Below are 22,669 nucleotides of genomic sequence, written 5' to 3'. Positions count from 1 at the left end.
TTGGCCTTCCAAAGTGCTGGGATTACAGGTGTGAGCTACTGCACCTGGTACATTATTATAATTTAATAATAGTGACAGGAAAAGGTAAAAATTGCAAACAACAATAATAACGAATAATGCAGAAATACATATAAAATGTTAACTGTAAAGGCAGATATTTTTGCCTATATCAGCCAATGTAGATCTTCTGGTTTTATACTTACTGGTATACTATAAATGAAATTTAGTGACAGCATACTGTATACCAAACTAGAGTTTACCCATTGTTATTTCTTATTTAGATTTTTAGATACATTGTCTTTTGATTCTAACATTGGCATTATCTTAATTTAATCTCTGTATATTTTTCTTCTTTTTGGAAATATGCGTTTGTAAAAGCTTACCTTATAAGCTACTATGGTGACCTTGGCCTATCAGATGGGTGTTCTCTTAAACCGTTTTATACTGCTTTATACCAGACTCAAAATTGCCAACATAGTTATCTGCTAATTCTCAATAACTTAAAGCCACATTATTTTTGCTAGAGTAATTAGTACTACATTGTTTATTTCTAGATGCACTTTAATATTCATGTCACCAGAGTAATTTAGTTTTACTATTTTATTAATCTGATTGATTAAGTCTATCCCAATATGTCTCTGCAGTTGGGTGACTATAGAAATAATTCATGCAGATTACCTGGCTATTTGTATCATATTATATACAAATGACATACTCTAGTGCATTTGAAACGTAATTTAATGGAATCTTGTAGTTTACAAAATTAAGATGGTCTTTAAAGTAAATCATTATTCCTTTAATTTACTCCTCTCATGACCCCTGTAACTCTTTTTCACTACAGTTCAACATACATTTATGCCTTGCCTCCTGTATACCAGCCAGTAGGTGCTGGGGTTGCAAAATAACTAAGATACAACCCATACATGCTGGAAGCTCTCAATCTAGTAGGAGAGGATAGAAACGAAAGCTCATAATTTTGTTTTGTTTTGTTTTTGAGACAGGGTCAGTCTCTGTCGCCCAGGCTGGAGTGCAGCGGCATGATCTCAGCTCACTGCAGCTTTGACCTCCCAGGCTGAAGTGACCCTTTCACCTCAGTACCCAAAAGTAGCTGGAATTACAGGTGCCCACCTGCCAGAAAACTCAGTTTTACTTAAATTATTTATTTTCAACGTGTAGCTCATGAAGATACTAACTTTAAATGGCAGTGAGTAGATTGAGAATCATCATGGAAGACCTTTTTTTTTTTTTTTTTTTTTTTTTCTTGAGATGGAGTCTCACTCCGTCACCCAATCTGGAGTGCAATGGCATGATCTTGGCTCACTGCATCCTCCACTTCTGGGTTCAAGTGATTCTCCTACCTCAGCCTCCCGAGTAGCTGGGATTACAGGCATGCAGCACCACACCCAGCTAATTTTTTTATTTTTGGTAGAGATGGGGTTTCACCATGTTGTCCAGGCTGGTCTCAAACTCCTGACCTCAGGTGATCCACCTGCCTCAGCCTCCCAAAGTGCTGGGATTACAGGTGTGGGCCACCACACCTGGCCCATCATGGAAGACTTTCTGATGGTGATGTTTGAATTGGGTTTTGGAGAGTGAATTAGAATGTTTTGAACTAATATAGTAAAGGACGGTAGAAAGAAGGAACAACATGGACGGAGACCTTAAGGCATGAAATGTCATTCTGTATTCAGTTAAACGTTTAGTCTTGATAGAAGGATTTTTTCCTTAGAACAGATTACACCTATATGATAAGATTTTATTTTGTTTTTATTTAATAATAGTTCAGTTAAAATATAAGCCCAAAATTGCTCCATAAAATTTGGCAGCAGTTATGCTATTGACAGCATATAAAAAGCACTCAATCGAGCTAGGTGCAGTGGCTCATGGCTATAATTCCAGCACTTTGGGAGGCCACAGCAGAAGGATCACTTGAGTCAAGGAGTTTGAGACCAGTCTGGGCAACATGGCAAGACTCTATCTGTATGAAAAAAAAATTTTTTTAATTAGCTGGGAATAGTGATGTGTGCCCTTGCAGTGAGCTGTGATTTGCTCTACTGCACTCCACCTTGAGTAGCAGAGTGAAACTGTCTTTGAAAAAAAAAAAAAAAAGCACTGAATGGGGGCCTGCATAGCCTCTTCTAGTTGTTGGAATTTCCTATTTTATAACAAGTGTTAATTTATAGCTTATTCTAATGACAAATCTTTAGCCTCAGTAACTTCCATATCTGCTAGCTCACTAAATTCTAGTTCTTGGGAGAAAAGAGACTTGTATTTAGTTTTGTGTCCTTTCCCAATCTTAGCATAGTGCTTTTTAAATGATAGAAGTTCAGTAAGTATTTTTTAAACTTGACTCACTTACCTCCAGGGAAATCAAAATAGGAGAGTAAATAGAGGTAGTCATTTGTTAAGGGAGAAATAGAGTATATTTTCTCTGATTCTGTTATAGTGCCTTTCCATTGAGTCATGCATTTCCTCTATAGTTCTTGTGTCCTTTGTGTTACTTGTTTCCCCCTTATCATTTAGAAATATTGGGACCTACTCTAACTTATTTTTTCATTTATCTCTTGCATAGTTTCAGTTGGTTTTGCCCTGTACTTTGAAGTATCTTTATTCTGGTGTCATCTTTCTTATATTTATTTTTCAAAAATGATATAGGATCATAGTTATTCAGAGATCAAAAAGCATAGTAGTCTCCTTTAATTCATGCCAGAGGCTTATCTATGTCTCTGTACCCTCTCATTCATTCAAAATGTATTACAGAAAATCTAGGTACTGAGTTTACAGATGTACCAGTGGTACATACTGTACATTCTGGTCTCTGTCTTGATGTAACTTACAGAGATAGATTGCGTAGGTTTATTAAATGAATTAATGTAAAATTAAAGCAGAAAGACCCCTTATCACAATTATAATTTTTATGTTGACTTTTTATTTTTTCATTTCATAGTTAATCTTTGCTTCTTTTTATATTATAATGACTTCAATTTTAGTAGTTATATTGACTCTTTTTCTACCCTCCACCCTATAGGAAATTAGTGTGAAGTTAATAAAATTTTTAATTTACCTTCAATAAGAACAATTGAAACATGCCTTAATTTCCCTTGAACAGCTTTAAAAACTAAGCTTGATGAGTAATGAATATGTCTACTCTCAGTAGTAGATACATTATTTTGCAATTTTGCATGTCCTTTTGTAAGCTGACTAAATGGTACTTTTTTAAATAGTAAAGCCATTTTTTTCTATGGAAAATCAAAGTGACAAGTCTTGGTTGCATTATATAGTACCGTTTTTTGAAAAAAATAAAATAAAAAGCTTTGTTTTATACAGCTTTTCCCCCTTCCTAGTATTTCACCCTTTTGCATGACTTGCTTTCAGTAAAGTAGTGCTTACTTGTCTGCTATTTTCTGTTTGTCTTCATTTCTATAGCAGTCTTCAGCAGCTTTCAAAATTATAAATGTGACTTTCCTGTGACAGTCTAAAAAATGTTTAATCATTGTGGTGCTGGGTGTTTTTCTCACCCTAAAGGGAAACTTAAATCTTCTCCTCTATTTTTAAATTTCTTGGTACTTATTAAACCTTTACTAGTTATTAACCACTTACAAGGTCTACTTAAATCTACTTGATAATGTTTCGTTTGTATGTTAAGTCTCAGTGTCACATTTTTATGTTAACAGCTAGTCACCACACCTAAAATACATAGTCTAGCATTTTCAAACTTCACAGATACCTTTGATATATAATAGCTAAACTATTGTCCTTTGTCATGAATTCCCACTTCATGAATTCAAACTAAATACGTGTCTACTATTGATGTTATGTCTGTAGTTTCACAATTCCATATGAAAAAGTGTAAGACTGTCGTTTTTTGCATGTAAAACATATTTTTCTCTACTGAATCTGATGTAAGTATAAAAGTTATGAAGTGTGCTTTTTTAAAAAGAGTGTATGTCTAACTATTACATTGGAAAATATGGTCTGGCTAAATGTAAAATATTTAGCAGTAAATTATTACTGCTAAATAGCAAAGCTTGATCTATAAGAAAGCTAACCATTTAGTTGCAATATCAGTATTTGTTTCTAGTGATAATACCTTTGTAGCCTTGGATAGAGAGTCTTTTTAATTTTTCAATTGGCTCCTCTTGTATAATTATTTTGTCACAGTATTTTCTTCCTAAAAAATGATTTCTGAAAAGAAATTTGAAAAATAAGGGAACAGATATGTAAACACATTCTTAAGTTGACTTTACATACGAATGTTACTTTATTGTTGCTGTAGTACTGTTTTACATATGTTGAGTTTAAAATTTGGTAATGTAATTATTGAATTTAAAAAAAAAATGTGGTATATTTTTGACTATTTGGCAGGTTTATTAGGTAGAATTGAATTATGACTTGCTCCAAGCACAAAATAACGTTACAGTTTTTAGGGATCTTTACTCCCAGTTTCACGTGTAAACAAAGTTTCTTTACAATGTTCTAAGTAAAGGAATAAAGAAATCATTGTGTATTTGTGGTGAGGTGAAAAGGAGCAGAAAAGTCTAGTTAACTAATTTTATATGATTGGTAGACAAAGATTTACCAAAAACCTTCTTGTTTGTTAAAATATTTTTAAACTTAAAAGACCAGTGTGATAGTATTAAAAACGTTCTTACTTCATCTTATAAATTTGGACTGATTCCTTTTCCCTCATAAGAGAAAATTTTAGCATGGAGGAATTCTGCCAGTCATTTTTCTCTAAAATATGATAATCACAATGTTTATGATTTTAAGTGCTTTATGCCTTACCTGTGGTGCTGAATGTGGCCTAGTTGGAAAGATTTGTAAAGAAACCTTCATTTCCTCTTAGAGTCCACCTTTTTCCTTAAAATATAAAAGATTTGTCCTTAGAGAAACAAATGACCAGTATTATTAAAAGCAAGATTTCTGTTAACTTGAGTCAAGCAGAGAGAAATCCAGATTTAGTCATTCATTAACATATGTTTTGTGGCTAACACCACAGGTGGTGAAAATGCCCATATGTTTGTGTCCTTGATTCTGCTTTTTATAACTGTAATTCTTCCTTCATTTTTGTCTTACTCCCGAGTGTGTAGGAACTCAGATTTTCTTTAGTATTTCAAAATTTCAGTAGTAGTATTGTAGTGTAGCTTAAAGTATCTAGTTTTCAGCAGCTGAGTAATTGTGGAGCAGTTTTATAACTTGAAATCCTCTGCACAGGATTCTTGACCTTCTGTTCATCAGCAGAATAGTTCAGTGATACTCTCTTGGGTTTGTTGTTAGATATATATATCCTCTCTTCTTTAACCTATAATGTCATATATGTTGAGACACTTTCGAAGCGATTCCTGGAAAAGGGGGTGAGCACCTAAAAACTATTAAAGTTTTTTTACTTTTTTATATCAAAACTCAGTCATTAAAAGTAAAATGAACTTTATAGGAAAATAAAAATAGTTTGTCTTAAACTATACATGAGCAACATGTTTTAGTAGGCTTTCTTTTGCATTCAAATCTGTGATTTCTGATGCATTTACAGTGATAGTGATGAATGTAGTAGAAAAAGTGATTGTTAAAACTATCACAATTAAAAATTTTAATTATAATTCTCAGATTGGTTTAATATACCAAGTCCTAATTTGGAACTTAAACTAAGTTAATAATGTTTGGTGTTCCCTTGTTTTCTGTAATATCTATGAACTTGAAACTAGTCATTTAAATGTAGAACTATGGAAAAAGTATTAGTCTTTTCTTTAAAAGTTCAAAGTTAACATTAACTAGAATTAACTCATCTTTGGAAATTTGGGTTGTTAATTGCTTAGAGTTACACATGTATTTTAAAAAATTCATGTCACTGTAAATTTTCTTGTGCTTTCCTGCTGTTTAGATGCCCAGCCTACAGAGTCTGAGAAGGAAATTTATAATCAGGTGAATGTAGTATTAAAAGATGCAGAAGGCATCTTGGAGGACTTGCAGTCATACAGAGGAGCTGGCCACGAAATACGAGAGGTAAAGCGCATTTATGTATTTTCTAGTTAACTGAAACTTACTGTCCCACCTCTTTGTAATCTCTTGTTTTCTAGACTTCAGAATTCTATATTTCATATTAAGGGTTATATTTGAAGGATGCTCACTTGGCATTGTTTCAGAAGTGATTGCAGTGAAATGAGCATAAAAGGAAAAACTGTGTTCCATAAATAGGTAGTTTTTGTAAATTAAGAAAATGTTATTTACTTTTTGGGTTGCTCTTATACCTGAAATTTGCAGTATTTATGTGGTGCTTCCTAGGAGAAAGTGGAAATCATCCTTGCAGTCAGTACACCTTCCCCATGACTTTACATCACAAAGAAAATATGTAGTGTGGTCTCCCTCAACTTTCCTCTCCCAAGCTGCTGAACTTTCTCAGGTTTGCATTCATCTCATTTTTTGTTTCTTTTGTTTTTCAGAAGAAGCTGTGTCCTTGCTTCTTTCCAAGACTGACTTCTTTACCTTTGTTCTTCATCCTGTTCTGAAACTTTACTCTTTTAATTATTTCTTCTTCTCTTAATTAAATCTTCTATCTTTTTTCTTTTACTGAATTCTTCCCCGTAGCATATCCATGTTTAGGTGTCCAGAACTACACAGAGGAACTCCCTGTCCCCTGGGCCTTCATCTCTCCCCTTCTCATTACTGCATTTCTTGAAGCCATTGCCCGTGCTGTGTTTCTTGATTCTTCCCATCCTCTGTTTTGTTTATTATTGTCTATAACAAAGAGTGCAGAGATCATCAGGGTCACTCTTCGGGGCATACATTCCATATCCACCTTGATTTCTCTTCTGACATTTGGATTACTAGTGAAGGCGGAATCAAGTGCAGACACCAGAAGGTGGTGATTCAAAACATGTGTTGGTGATTGACCAAATGTTTAGGGCAAGGGAAGAGAGAGAGTTAAATGATTCCATGGTGTTTATTTTATTTTGAGACAGGGTTTAGCTCCGTCACCCTGCTGGAGTGCAGTGGTGCAACCACAGCTCACTACAGCCTCAACCTGTTGGGCTCAAGTGATCGTCTTGCCTCAGTCTCCCAAGTAGCTGGCACTCACCACCATGCCTGGCTAATCCCCTGCCAAATAGAGGCAGGGTTTGCCATGTTGCCGAGGCTGGTCTTGAACTCCTGGCCTCAGTGATCCCCCCCCCCCCGCCCCCCGCCGCCCCAACCTGCTTTGGCCTCCCAAAGTGTTGGAATTACAGGCATGAGCCACCATGCCTGGCCCTTGTTTTTATTTTACATTAGCAGATCGTAGTGTCATTAACTGAGGGAAATTCTGGTGTGAATTCTGTTTGTTGATATGCACCCTTCCTTTGTTTTTGTCTGGAATGCCCTTCCTTTCATTTTTTTCTTCAACGCCCCCCCTCCCCCCGCCCCCCCCATAATCTCCTACTTCCTCTTACTCTTTTGCCCACTTTATACACATTTCTTTTGTGGGAACCATTCTTTTTTTTGGGCGGGGGGGAGGTAAAACATTACTATTGAGTGTTTATCTCTGTACCACTGTACTTCCAGCTTGAGGAAGGTAAACCTGGTTTCTTATATATTTTGTTATTATCAGCACCTAGTACATTGTAAACTTACAGCACTTAGTAAGCGGTTAGCTGTTGAACAAATAAATACAAGGGCTTTGGTCTTGGCATTGTTATTGGCTTAAGTAAAACCTTAAGATTTCAGTAACTAAGGCATATAAGCATTTCTGTGAAATTCAAGTTCTCTAAACATTTAAACGTATTTTGAAAAATCAAACATTTGTGGAAGTGAAAGATTTAAATGATTTAGTAGGATCTTAATTGGTAAAATTTTTTATGATGGTTATCAGTGCTACAAATTAGTTTAAATTGTTTATAAGTGTTAGGTCATTAAACTTCTTTAAAGCTTGTTGTTATGAAGAGAAAAATCTTACTCGCTATAGAGACAAACACTATTCATTACCTGTTTGATTTTTTTTTTTTTTTTTTTTTTTGAGGCAGAGTTTTACTCTTGTCACCCAGGCTGGAGTGCAGTGGCACAATCTTGGCTCACTGCAACCTCCACCTCCCAGGTTCAAGCAATTCTGCCTCAGCCTCCCGAGTAGCTGGGATTACAGGTATGCACCACCATGCCCAGCTAATTTTTGTATTTTTAGTAGAGATGGGATTTCACCATGTTGGCCAGGCTGGTCTCAAACTCCTGACCTCAGGTGATCCACCCACCTCCGCCTCCCAAAGTGCTGGGATTACAGGCGTGAACCACCACGCCCAGCCTTTTTTTTCTTTCTTCTTCATTTTTTTTTCTTCTTCTTTTTTTTTTAAATATAGAACTCTTAGGCTTTTTTTAATGGGGTTTCGCTCTGTTGGCCAAGTTGGTCTTGAACTCTTGACCTCAAGCAGTCCTCCCGCCTCAGCCTCCCAAAGTGCTAGGATTATAGGTATGAGCCACTGTGCCCAGCCTGGGTTTTTTTTTTTTTTTTTTTTGATTGCAGTACTTCCCATTGGGAGAATTATTCTGCTTCTGTGTGTGGGAAGGCTTTCTACAATAAAATAATAATAATAATAGTGTTTTCTCTAAAGTCTGCTTATATATTTGATTGAATGCATATTAAGATTCATTTGTAATCTTCTGGAATAGAGTATAGTGGTAGAAAAGTTTATATATAGGATATATCAAAGAGACTTTCTAGGGCTGGGAAACCAGGATCTCGTAATGCTATGACCAAAGATTGAAGTTTTGCATAGGATACCGTAGTCACTCAGTAGTGCTGTTTTCCTGAGGAAATACAAGACATAGCCACGCATAGTTCACTCAAAAATAGTCCATGATTGGTGATGTGAGAAAGTAAGTAAGTGTCTCCAAGTTTAAAAGAAAAGAGAAAGTTTACATAGAAAAATAACATTGAAGAACACCAAAATATAAGGGAAAAGTAAAAAGCAATGGTAAGTAGTTCGTCTTACCAGGCTTGAAACAACTTATAAAGGTACCATTGTTAAACATTGATAAATGAAGTAATAAAAGAGAAATAGGCATTGAAATAAAAAATATGTAAGCTAAAAAACGGAAAAGCTGCATTTAAATCTACTGTAGATCGGAGACAAATATGTAACTATTGAAGCAGTTGAAATTTTTGTTGAGAAGTTGATGCAGGTTTAATGATACAATGAGAAAAGATTTCTGAAGAGTAGAGAAACAAATTAAGAAAGGAATGTACAAATAAAAGATGAATATACACCAAATATACAAATAACTGATGTGTTACAACAGTCATAGGTCAATAATTAAATTGCTAATAGTGTTAATAAGACTTAGAGCAGCCAACTATTCTACCTATAAAAAAGCACGGACAACAGAAAAAATGGTCAGCTTTGCTAGTAAGTGCACATCACTGTGAAGAAGTTTTGGTTGGTTTGTGAAGAAACAGTAATCTCAGTTAGTGCAAGAAGTATTGTAAAATGGGTAGTCTTTTTGGAGGTCGGTTTGAAGTATATTTAAAAAAAAACTATAAAATTGTTTGTGCTCTTGCACCAGGTACTTATATTTTATAAAACATTGCAAACAACTGTAGTTTAAGAGGAAATGTCAATGTAAAAACTGGTATGGCCGCCTTATTCATAGAAGCAAAAATGTGGAAGCAATTCACAGCGTTATTATGAAGATAAAATTAGACAATCCATGTAAACAGCATAGCACCGTGTCTGATACACAGCTAAAATGAACTGAGAGTTTTCTTATTATTACTATACTAATAATGTTGAATTATATATTAATATATTTTAGTTTATATAATTTTTTAAACATTATTAAATAGAATAAAATTTGATTTAAGATAGAATCTATTAAATAAACAATGCTTATTGTCTAGGATTAACCACCTAGAGGGAAATAAGTACTTTCCATTAATGTAATATGTCCCTAACCATTTTAACTTTTTTTTTGTAAATTAAAAAAAAAAAAAAAAGCCAGATTTGGTGGCACACACCTGTAATCCTAGCACTTTGGGAGGCCAAGACAGGTGTATCACCTGAGATCAGGGGTTCAAGACCAGCCTGATTAACATAGTAAAACCGCATCTCTACTAAAAAAAAAAAAAAAAAGCCAGGTGTGGTGGCGCATGCCTGTAATTGGAGCTACTTGGGAGTCTGAGACAAGAGAATCACTTGTACCTGGGTGGTGGAGGTTACAGTGAGCTGAGATTGCACCATTGCACTCCAGCCTGGGCAACAAGAGTGAAACTCCATCAAAATAAATAAATAGAGACAGACAGACAGACTTGCTGTGTTGCCGAGACTGGTCTTGAACTCCTGGCCTCAAGCGATCCTTCTGTCTCAGCGTCCCAAAGTGCTAGGATTACAGGCGTGAGCCAGTGTGCCCAGCCAGTTTAATATTTTTGAAAATAAGTTATACCTGCTCCGTAATAACCTCACCATTGACATTTACTAAGTGCCCTTTTTCATGTTGGGCTATAATGGGTGTTGACCCAAAACCTTATCTAACAGAGTAAATTATTGTGAGAGGACAAGGAATTAGAAGTATAAGGAAGAACCGGCCGGGCGCGGTGGCTCACGCCTGTAATCCTAGCACTTTGGGAGGCCGAGACGGGCGGATCACGAGGTCAGGAGATCGAGACCATCTTGGCTAACACGGTGAAACCCCGTTTCTACTAAAAATACAAAAAATTAGCCGGGCGTGTTGGCGGGCGCCTGTAGTCCCAGCTACTTGGGAGGCTGAGGCAGGAGAATGGCGTGAACCCGGGAGGCAGAGCTTGCAGTGAGCCGAGATCGCGCCACTGCACTCCAACCTGGGAGACAGAGCAAGACTCCGTCTCAAAAAAAAAAGAAGTATAAGGAAGAACCATAAAATGTTTATTATAAGAGAGCAGCCAGTGTCTTCAGTTCGAAATCTAGGCAAGGCAGGGGCAGGGAAATAGTTATCTCTGTCCAGTTATGAAAATGGGTGACACTTGCTAGAGCATTTTTATATTGTGAGAATGAATTGATATTTAGAAAAGCATTTTTAGATCCTTGCAAGAAAATAGGATCGACTTCTTTAAGAGAAGAAAATAAAATTTTAACTTTTGTCTATTTGCTTTTTTGTTGTTGTTACTGTTTTTAGTTTAATAGACATTTATTCCTTTAGTTGAACAATCTCTATATACAGTCAAAATGTGTGGTTTAAGTTATTATTATTTTTTTAGTAGAAAGGAATTTAGATCTCAAGAACTTCTGTGAACTTTCTATGAATATTCCCTGGAAATCAGTTAACCAAGCCTTTTGAATCCCATAGAGAAGATAGGAAAAAATTAGTCCATAGAAACCAGTATTTAAATTAAAGCCAGCAAATCCAGAATTGAGAAGAATTGTGCAATTCCTTTTCTGCATTTCCTTCACACTCAAATTTACCCTGGTAGACAGTAGCCTAGTCTATGGAAAAACGTGATAAAAACAAATGCAATGCATTGTGGTGGTATGTAAATGTTGGCACATACCTGATGTTCCAGCTTTGTGGAATGATAAGGATTTTAGGGTAGTTTGAGCAGGGACAAGAAAAATAACTGCACACAACACATACGGTTAGATTGGAAACCAGGAACTTATACTGGCTTCAGTTATGACTTTTCTCTGTAGCCTGTGAGTGTGGACAGAGTGGGTTGGCTCAAGATGTTTTTATTTGTAAGGCTAACTGGTCTAAGAATGATGTACATACTTCTGAATAGCCAACTATTTTCCCCGATGTGGCTGAAGGGATTCATAATGGTCACAAATTAGTGTTACTGATAAATATTTTAAAAACTTGATCAAAGTTGACTTTTTCTACCCTCACACTTGAAAGGTATTTATCTAAAGCTTACTGGCTTCCCATCCTAGCATTGATTAGTAGTTTGTAAAAGTTAAGGTTAATAATTCATATTTATATAACATTCAGTTTCACAATACGCCAGTGTAAATAGCCTTACTGACTACTATCCATTGATTTCTATAGAGCTATGGCATTGGAACTTTTATGTGAACTTAAAATGCTACTGTGGAGACTGAGGCAGTTTTGTTTAGGTTAACCCAGATTTGTTTCATTCCTAAGAAAAGCCTCTTGCAACACGTTTATTATTCTGAGAAATGGTGGCATTTTTGGAAACTTTTCTCTCAGAAACAGGAGTCATACAAATGGAACAATAGATTAAATTCAAAAATGTGGATTCTATTTGAGTCCATGATTTTCTACATATGATCACGACATAGGGTTAAGGTATCCTCCCCACACTCTGCAAATGTCTAAAGCAAAACTAAACTTAAAAAGTTTGTACTTGCTGAACCCAGCCACTTGAAAGTAAACCAGCACAGTGTTGCCATCACCCTAATAAAGCTGTAAGATTAATCACATGCACCAGACAAATCTGCAGAGCTAGTTAAAGAATTTATTTTAAACCTCCTGCACCACACAGCATGTTTTAAACACTTGACATGTAACTCCAAAGTTTATCTTACTAGAAAGAAGACATACTATCACTTTAAGTTTTATGATTTGACAAAGCATTCATGAAATAATCTGCAGACTGTTTTTGAAAAGTAACACCTGTAAACAAACATAACTATCCTAAATTGTTTATTAGATGTTAATTATACAAACATATATTAGTGGTGAAGGTGGAGCTGGAGAGCATTCTACCTTCTCCAAGCTGCATGGCAAGAACCAGACACAGTTTTGTGGAATTTAGGGACCATCCAAGCCATTGCTCTTTCAGCTGGCAGATGTCAGCCCACGCATCACCCTGTGCTTATAGACTGGTATGGTGATCTGTTGGGTGTCAGGACTTCTTCTATAGCTTTATGGAATTGATCAATGAGGAAAACCTCAAAAATGTGTACGTGGAGTCTTCACCAACCCAGTAAGAATTCAGGACGCGGCCCCACAGTGGTGTCCAGCTCACTCCTTAGCAATGTACCGAAGGCTTTGAGCAAACTTCAGCAGATTACCACCATAAAGGACAGGCTACCCGTACATTGCACCCTTAGGAACTGGGCATTTTCAGCCGCCACAGTACACACAAATCCTATATATGACATAACCTTGTGTGGCCTAGTCTGCACACTTTATTGGGCTGGGTGGGGCCAGGATCTCTGTGGAGAGAAGAGAGCTGATGGTACTGCCATCAGTGAAAGCACACTACATCGAACTACTTCTTCCTCTATGCCTCCTGGATGGACTTGTGTGTACCCATCTTGGCTTATTTGATGGCTGCCACCAGACAGAAAGGCTTATTTACTTGTCTGCTGAATAACAAATACAAGAAACAAATTTTTGCTACCTGATAGAAATCATTACGAAGTCTGGGCCTGAGGCCAAAGGATTTTTTTTCATCTATATCAGCATATCAAGGTCTCTTTGAGATGTTCTTATTACTATAGAATGTGAACAAAGGATTGTTACATGTTGTGATGTCAGATTTTCTTCAATACAATATTTCTAGATTAATGACATAAGTAGGATTGACTTCAGGCTTCTATTGGGTTTAAGCATCATTTAAAAATATTGAATAAAACATCAATTTGAAAATGGTGCCAAGCTTGTAAAGTAAATTGCTTAACCAGTATATAGCCCATTAATTCAGTTTGCAGCTAATTTGTTCAGAGCATCCGTTAAATCTGTCTGGGTTCAATTTTATTTTGCTTTCCTGAATTTTTGTTTTTTGTGTGGATGGAGTCAGAATACTAGTGCCTTGGGAGTATCGAGACATGTCATATAACCTCTTGATAGTGTTTATAAGCAGGTCCCTGCTTTAGTTCTGAATTTCAGATGGTATGTTTAGTTTGTTTCAAGATGTTAGAGAAAGTAAATCAGGTTGTTGAAGAACATGTTAACTTCTGTAAAGGAGTACAAAAAACATCTATGGGCAAATGAAAGATAAAGACAAAAAATATGTATTTTTGGAAATAACCCTCTATTCAGAAAAGATTACTTAATGATTTGAAAGACTGGGTATAGAAGAAGTCATTTATATTAAGGATCTCTAGATTATATTTTCTTCCCTTTCAGATTTGAAACTAGTTTTTCATCTTACTCAGGAAAGCCTGAGAAAAGTTATTATCTAGAATAGGATAGGATTTTAGTTATAGAGAATAAGTATCTGTGACAATTCTTCTTTTCTGTATTTTCTTTTTTTTTTTTTTTTAAGACAGAGTCTCGCTCTATCACCCAGGCTGGAGGGCAATGGCATGATCTCGGCTCACTGCAGCCTCCACTTCCCGGGTTCAAGCAATTCTCCTGTCTCAGCCTCCTGAGTAACTGGGGTTACAGGCACCCACCACCACGCCTGACTAATTTTTGTATTTTTGGTAGAGACGGGGTTTCACCACATTGGTCAGGCTGGTCTCGAACTCCTGACCTCGTGATCCGCCTGCCTCAGCCTCCCAAAGTGCTGGGATTACAGGCGTGAGCCACGGTGCCCAGCTGACAATTCTTAAATCACAGTTTCAGCTTGATTTAGGTTCTTAAGTCGTAGGTAGTTTTCTTAATGCTAGTTTAGACCCTGGAATTTTAATTATTGGAAATTTCTTAGCCTGTTCCCAGAGTTGGCATCTTATTGTCTTACTTTTTGAGTTTTCTTTTCTACTGCTAAAATAATTCTTTGACAAAGAAATACTAAGAGACTCTGTGATATGGGAAACACATGCAATATTTTTTTTTTGTGGATCTGCTGGGCACCAAGGCATAATATATTTAACAAACATATTGGACCATTTTAAAATGTTCATTATGTTCATATCTATTGCAAGGATAACTAAAAATGTATTATGTTAGTTATGTATCTAACTAAGGTTGAAGTATCTATGGAGCTGAGAAGACCCACTCTTAGCACTCCTATGGAGTGTCTGTGGAGTTGAGAAGACTCACCCTTAGCACTCAATATAGAATATTCAACACTCAGCCGTGCGTGGTGGCTCACGCCTATAATCCCAGCACTTTGGGAGGCCAAGGTGGGTGGATCACCTGAGGTCAGGAGTTCGAGACCAGCCTGGCCAACATGGCGAAACCCCATCCCTACTAAAAATAAAAAAATTCAGCTGGGTGTGGTGGCGTGTGCCTGTAGCCCCAGCTACTTGGGAGGCTGAGGCAGGAGAATCACTTGAACCTGGGAGGCAGAGGTTGTAGTGAGCCGAGATCACGCCACTGCACTTCAGCCTGGGCAACAGAGTGAGACGCTCTCTCAAAAAAAAAAATATTCAACACTCCTAGGTTCAATATTCTATATTTTATGGATTATACCAGGGTTTCCTGTGTTTGCTAAAGCCTACATTTTAATGTAAAAATGAACCTTTTTTTTTTTTTTTTTAACTCTAACTATTTTTATTCTTTGGATTTTGAAGGCAATCCAGCATCCAGCAGATGAGAAGTTGCAAGAGAAGGCATGGGGTGCAGTTGTTCCACTAGTAGGCAAATTAAAGAAATTTTACGAATTTTCTCAGAGGTTAGGTAAGTTGAAAGTTTTGTAATTGTGACTTCCCTAGTGAAAAAGATGTTTATTCATTCCAGAAGTTTAGAGTTTTTTATGTTCATAATGCTGAATTTGGCTTAGCATCTGTTTTATAAGTAAAGCAAGCTTGTTAGACTGTAAGATTATAGTTAATCTTCTTTCAACCCTGGCCTTTTAATTCATTTACACCATTTTTGTCCACAAGTTATTTTCCTCATCATCTGTCGTTTTACATACATGAATCTGAGCATTGATTTTAAATGATTTTAAGAACACAAAAGTTTGACTAACCAAGGGCCTGAGGATTACTTTCCTATATATGGGAAAAGGACTTACTGTAGCGATGGAGAGAGATTCTACCAAGTGATTTCTCATAATAGGACCCTTTAGCATCCAAAGAAATCAAAGAGGTTTTCTTGAAATTTTTACTGGTTACGCTTAATTCATGTATCTAAAACCGTAGAAGATGAGAAATAGGCTGGGTGTGCTTGCTCATTTCTGTAATCCCAACACTTGGAGGCTGAGGTTGGGAGATTGCTTGAGCTCAGGAGTTCGAGACCAGCCTGGGCAACATGGCAAAATCCCGTCTCTAAAAAAAAAAAACAACAAACAAACAAAAATAAGCTGAGTGTGGTGGCACATGCTTGTGGTCTCATCTACTCTGGAGGCTGAGGTGGGAGGATCACCTGAGTCCAGGAGGTCAAGGCTGCAGTAGCTGTGATCACACCACTGCACTCCAGCCTGGGCGACAAAGTGAGACCCTGTCTCAAAAAAGAAAGAAAGAAATAGAAAGCTAATGATATACCCAAAGTTGTCTAGGGAGTTATTAAAGCAAAAAGAGTTCAAAACAGTTTGCTTTTTCTCTTGCTTGGGAAAAATTATTCAAAGGTCAGAATTGTGTCTTCAATATGAGTAAGCAAAATTGGAACTCCCTTTATTGGAGGAGGAGGAGGCAGAGCAGGTAAGATTTAGCCAGTTAGCTCTTTGTTTGATTTTAAAGTTGTAAATGTGAAGCACTTTATTTTGTACAGTGAATAGACACAGGAGAGGAATAGTATAGATGTGTGTCAGAAATTAGGACGATTTGAATGTAGTTAAAACACGTACTTCCATATAGTTTGAATTTTTGAAACGTATAAACATTACAAATTAATCGTAAGAAAATCATACTGTGATTGTTTTTTAAATACATAAGCCAGAAACCAGGGGGTATATACTGTAAGACTGAAGTCAAACTGGGGACCCAAAAGCTAAATTTAGACTTGAGAGATGTGATTTGTCTGGCCCACATAATTTTAAAAATTTCTAATTAGTTGCCAGGTTTAACACTTGGTCACTGTATGGTTTGTTTTTTTTTTTTTCTTTAAGCCTCCAACTAGCAATAATTGATCTGCATGTTAGAGAGCCAGAACCACATGGCAAACCATCTCTGCCTCCATTAGTTAGGACTTGTGCTTTCTAGTTTGTAGTAAGTTTTTATTGCTTCATGTTTTTTAATATCTTACTATATTTATATTTGCTATTTGGCCATTTGTATTTGTAACTTCTGAAGTTGAAGTTCCATTTTTTAAAAATGCCTATGTTCTTAAAAAAAAGTGAGACAGTTGCTGTTTTTCCTTTAGATGCAGTACAGCCTGTTAAATGTAATGTTAAGACAGACAGTAGTTTGGATAGAAATATTGTATAAATTATCTTTTTCTTACTGGAAATAAGAATTGTAATTTATTTTCCCAATTTTAGTATTAGTTATTTTACAGTATTTGTCTTTCAATCAAGAGTCTCTATAGTTTGTAGCTTGGCACTTTATAACCCAATCAGCCTAGGTTTTCTGTCTTGGTTGTCTTGTCTACTATATACAGCTTTTCTTATGCTGGTTTCTGGCTGCATTTATAGTTAAATTGCTTTTGATGGTGCTCAGATGCTATTCAAGCTCATCTTGGTCTTTTAGCATATCCCAATAAACAAAGAATAATTGTAAAATAGGCCAAACTAGTTGGACTTAAGTGTTATATTTTTACCATGGGAATTAATCGGTCTCGTGGTGTATGTCCCATCATGGGTGCTATTCCAGCACAAACAGCACCATGGAGCAGCATGCAACTATGAAGACACACATGATCCTTCAGAATCTTGCAGTTCTAAGGAGAAGGTTTCTTGGCCTGAGCACTACAGATACACCATGGGTTATACTTCAGAAGAAGGACCCTGATCCCTTGCCAGTTTGCATACTTACAATGGGACAGGGCAAGGATTACCTGCTTAATTTGAAGATACTCAGTTTTGCTGACAGGGTTTAACTACACTGCCCTGGTAAATGTGGGCGGCAAGCCACCCAGGTGCCGAGGCAAGAGACCAAGTTCACGAGTTGTTCCAGTATAATAAAATATGAAACAAGAATAGTTATACCAGATACAGATCTTAGATATGATTACATATGAATATGATTAATCATTAATTGGTACAATTACTCTTTATTCCAATATTATAATAATCCTCGCTCTATAATCATAACCTAGGAAAAGCCAGGCCATACAGAGATAGGAGCTGAGGGGACATAGTGAGGAGTGACCAGAAGACAAGAGTGCGAGCCTTCTGTTATGCCCAGGCAGGGCCACCAGAGGCCTCCTTAGTCTAGCGGTGATGCCAGCGTCTGGGAAGACGGCCGTTGCCAAGCGGACTGTGGTCTAGCGGTAGCCTCAGTGTCAAGGAAAAACACCCGCTACTTAGCAGACTGGGAAAGGGAGTCTCCCTTTCCCCGGGGGAGTTTAGAGAAGACTCTGCTCCTCCACCTCTTGTGGAGGGCCTGACATTAGTCAGGCCCACCTGCAGTTATCCGAAGGCCTAACCATCTCCCTGTGATGCTGTGCTTCAGTGGTCACGCTCCTAGTCCGCCTTTATGTTCCATCTTGTGCACTTGGCTCTGCCGTTTAGTTAGCAGTAGCAAATTAGTGAAAGTACTAAAAGTCCCTGATAAGCAGAAATAATAATGTAAGCTGTTTCGCTCTTTCTCCTCTCTCTCTCTGCCTTGGCTGCCAGGCAGGGAAGGGCCCCCTGTCCAGTGGACATGTGACCCATGTGGCCTTCCCTATCATTGGAGATGGCTCACACTCCTTATCTTGCCCCTTTGTCTTGTATCCAATAAATATCAGTGCAGCCTAGCATTCGGGGCCACTACCGGTCTCTGCGTCTTGGTGGTAGTGGTCCCCCGGGCCCAGCTGTCTTTTCTTATATCTCTTTGTCTTGTGTCTTTATTTCTCCACTCTCTCGTCTCTGCACACGGGGAGAAACCCACCGACCCTGTGGGGCTGGACCCTACAGTAAACTTGCCATACTTGCTTGTTCTGTACTTGCTTGTTTTGTGCTGAGGCCTTGGAGCCCCTCCTGTTGAGGCAGATACCTAAGGGAAGGTTGTATGGTCAGGTAGTAGGACAAACTGCTTTGTCTCCCCTCAGTCTTGCTCATGCTTTAGGGGCTTACATTAGGGACTGCCTCCAAGGGTCATAATGAGTAAGTCCCTTCAACATGTTAGCTTCGTTTCACTGGGCAGAATTTATCAAAATGTATTTTAAAGGCCCCAAATGCCCACCGTAATTGTGGTCATGACTCTTGGTTGTCTTAAATCCTTTAGAATCCATGTCCTCAGGTTCTCTTCTGAGAGTTTGAGAGTAGATAGATGGCAGTTGATGAGAATAAACGACTGTTGTCTCCATAGGGAAACTCTCCCCAGGGGCCTCCTCTTCCTAATCAACTAGTTATTCTTCCCTGTCTTAGCTTGTGGACTGATTTGTCATCTTTATCATTCCTTCTAGTTGTCTTTTCCTTGCAACCTCCTTCTGTGGTTTTGGCTCCTGCACTCATCTGCCAGCTTCCTTTGGTTCTTCCAGAACTTAGGGCTTAATAGACTATTACTTTTCTCCTGGTCATCTGCTTTTTAAAAAATCATAATCTCATGGTTTTGTTTTAGGAGCTTCATCTGAGTCCAATCCCAGGCATCTTTTCTTTGTCCTCTCTTTCTCTCCAACTCATCCAGAGACCTCTGGGACATTTTCTGTGGGATTGTCTCCAGTTTCTCTCTTGAGACAGAGCATTGTAGGCTAGTAGGACTGACTTGTGCCAGCACAGGCCTGCAGGGTGAGGCTGATCTAGCTGCTTCAAAGGCAGATTAGCAGATTTATCATCTTGAGCTTCCCTTTCAACGTAGATCTACCATTGAGGGCCTCAGCCATTCATAGACAAAAGTTCTGCAACTACTGGTCACTGACCATCCCAACTTAGTCAAGCGACCTGACTCCAGTCCCAAAAGTGGTAGAGAACTTGGAATGCTGAAATTAACCCTGAGACTTGATAAAGTCTAGGCAGATGCATTTTTCTTTTTTTCTTTAACAGACTATAATAATATTTTGTAAAAATGTTTTTTTCTGTTCGGTGTCTCTCTTACTTAGTTTTCCAGTTAACACCAACAGAAAGAATGAATCTTGGGAGAAGTAAACCATTTTTAAAATATAACCCAAAATGTTTGACTTTTAATTGATCTTCTTCACATCCACTGTTACACCTCGATACACCATCCATACCCCTATAGTCCATGCTCCACACTGCAAATGAAGTAGCATTTTAAAATGTGAATCTGCTGACGCCACTCCTCTGCTTAAATGATTTCTCTAGGGACATTAGGATGCCAAAGCCTGAGTACCTAATGTGGTCCACAAATTATATGTGTATGAATCATCTTAGTCCTGGTTACCCTCCTCCTTGCCCTCTGTGCTCCTATATTGGTGGTGTTGCAGTTCCTCAAGTATGTCATGCTCTTCTCAGTTCAGGGTCTGGCTTCCTGCCTTTCTGTCTGCAAACTCATGTTCATCCTTACTACATACTTCAGTCTCAGTCCAGGAGTCACTTATTCAGGGAGATCTTTTCCTGGGCCTTCCATTAGGTGAGGTCTTATTTTTATACCTTTCCACTGTACTTATTTTCAGCACCTATCACAACTGCAATCATTTGTCTGTCTTCTCTCTATATAATAAGGCTCCATATGGGCACAGGGAGCATGTCTGTCTACATCCATTTTCCCAGTGCTTGGCACAGAGTAGCCAGTCAGTACATTTTCAGACTTACTGGAAAAAAAAGGATAATAGCTGTCATTTAGAGTTATTATATGGATGAGAAATAATGTCTGTGAAGAGATAGTTCAGTACCTGGTATCTGACAGACACACAGGAAGTACCTACTATTGTTTTTAATCAGTAGATTAATGTTTTGTAGGGTTACAGAAGTAATTGGTACTATTGGTAGTGATCAGGAGGTTAATGTTTTATAAAGTTACAGAGGCTACGTACAATGTTGCTTTATTTCAGAGACAGTTTATTGTGGTAGAAAGAATAGGGCTTTGGAGTCAGAAATACCTAGCATTTACTAGCTATAACTTTGGGCTCTAAGTTCTTTGAAACTCATTTGATCCATGTGGAATGACCATGTCATAGTTGATGGTAAAAATCAAATGGGAGACTATATTCAGTGTACAGTAGATGTTGACTCATACATAAATCTTCATAAATAGGAAAACTGGGTTTTTTTTAAAGTTACGGGCTGATGACCTGACATAAAGTTTTAAATTTATCATTAATATTTGTTTATTAATCTGACATTTATTAACATCAGATTATAGTTTAACTCTGTAAGCTCTTATTTTCTCTGACCAGAATCTAGCAGCATTTTCCAGTTCTGTGATCTGTAACGGAATTCATTTGATTTCTATGGCTTTTTGAAATATTGAAATGAAATATTAGTATTTAGTATTTAATATTAGTATTAGTATTTAGTATTTCCATTATCAAACATGGTATTTATTAGCCTGGCATCCCAAAAGTAGCACTTATTTCAAAGGGACCATTTTGCTCACATAATGAATTAGAATATTTATATTGTAGTCTTGAAATGTCAAGTTCTAAGACAAGAAGCTTATTGAACCACATATTTTGTTCTCTTTAGTAGCTGAAAGCAAACAGTTTGTGGTTATAAATAAAAGATGTATTCAAAGTATGAGAAATTGGTAATTGATTCATAGGCATATACAGTGTGGACACAGTGCCATTGAAGAAAGTTACTCAGTTGTAAATAATAGTTACCATTTCATAAAACCAAATTCCGCACTGTGTGAAGTGATTAAAGTAATATAAAACTTGCCCTTTGGTGTTGAATTCAAATTCACTTCTTCACTATTTTCATTCTGGGTTTACAGAATTATAAACCCTTGAATTAGTCCGTTTAAGGTTTTTATTCTGTTAAATAGTATTCAGAATGTGTGTAGTACATTAGCAATGGCAACATTTAAACTTCTTAATTAGTTTTATTATGTTTAGATCATCTGTTTTTTAAAGAGAACTTTTCTGGGAATTAACATTTATGAATTGTTCACTTTTTAATAAACAAATATCACACAGATACAAACAACTTAATGTTTTTTTCAATTTTTTTCTTTAGAAGCAGCATTAAGAGGTCTTCTGGGAGCCTTAACAAGTACCCCATATTCTCCCACCCAGCATCTAGAGCGAGAGCAGGCTCTTGCTAAACAGTTTGCAGAAATTCTTCATTTCACACTCCGGTTTGATGAACTCAAGGTAGAATTATCTATTGGCCCTGATTGTTACGAAAATCATGAATCTTTTAATGAGTACTAGGAGGAAGAGCCGGGAAACATTGTTAAAATGTATTTAAATGATGTCTGCTAGACCTTAATAAAAATGCAAAGCTGGATTTAGAAATTAATGACGGGTCTTTTGATACATGGCAAAGAGCAAATTACTGAGTATTCGGTCTCAATCTTTTTTTTTTTTTTTTTTTTTTGAGGCAGAGCCTTGCTTTGTCACTCAGGGTAGAGTGCAGTGGCGTGATCTCAGCTCACTGCAACCTCTGCCTCCTGGGCTCAAGTGATTCTCCCACCTCAACCTCCCAAGTAGCTGGGATTACAGGCATGTGCCACCACGCCTGGCTAATTTTTGTATTTTTAGTAGAGACGGGGTTTCACCATGTTGGCCAGGCTGATCTCGAACTCCTGACCTCAGGTGATCCACATGTCTCAGCAGTCTTCATTTAACCTTGTTTAAAAATTAATCTCCGAAACAAAATGTTGAGCTTTTTTTCTAATACTTTTTCTTTTCTGCTCACACCCTCTACCCCCGTTTTTCAACATTCTTTTATATTAAAATGTTG

The 22,669-nt window shown here is 37.2% G+C and overlaps 1 protein-coding gene, 1 non-coding gene and 1 pseudogene across 37 annotated transcripts in view; 2 read left to right on the top strand and 1 right to left on the bottom strand.

Moving 5' to 3' along the window:
• The window catches only part of CYRIB (CYFIP related Rac1 interactor B), a 177,111-nt gene that overhangs the window by 141,096 nt on the left and 13,346 nt on the right, over positions 1-22,669 (top strand). For 26 of the 36 annotated variants that reach the window (XM_063816034.1, XM_063816038.1, XM_016958938.3 and 23 more), the window contains 3 exon segments: positions 5,879-6,000; positions 15,354-15,459; positions 21,941-22,077. In XM_063816034.1, the coding sequence (XP_063672104.1) occupies positions 5,879-6,000; positions 15,354-15,459; positions 21,941-22,077 (365 nt within the window). 36 annotated transcript variants of the gene reach the window in all.
• LOC112204286 (small nucleolar RNA SNORA25) lies at positions 8,656-8,782 on the top strand. The gene has a single exon (XR_002937857.1). It is a non-coding gene; the product is annotated as a small nucleolar RNA SNORA25 (small nucleolar RNA).
• On the bottom strand, positions 12,621-13,347 carry LOC134810841 (large ribosomal subunit protein eL15-like; annotated as a pseudogene).

Source organism: Pan troglodytes, chromosome 7 (genome assembly GCF_028858775.2).
Source record: "Pan troglodytes isolate AG18354 chromosome 7, NHGRI_mPanTro3-v2.0_pri, whole genome shotgun sequence".
NCBI classification, from domain to species: Eukaryota; Metazoa; Chordata; class Mammalia; order Primates; family Hominidae; genus Pan; species Pan troglodytes.
Note: the sequence above shows the minus strand (reverse complement) of the source record. Positions and strands in the feature narration are given on the sequence as shown.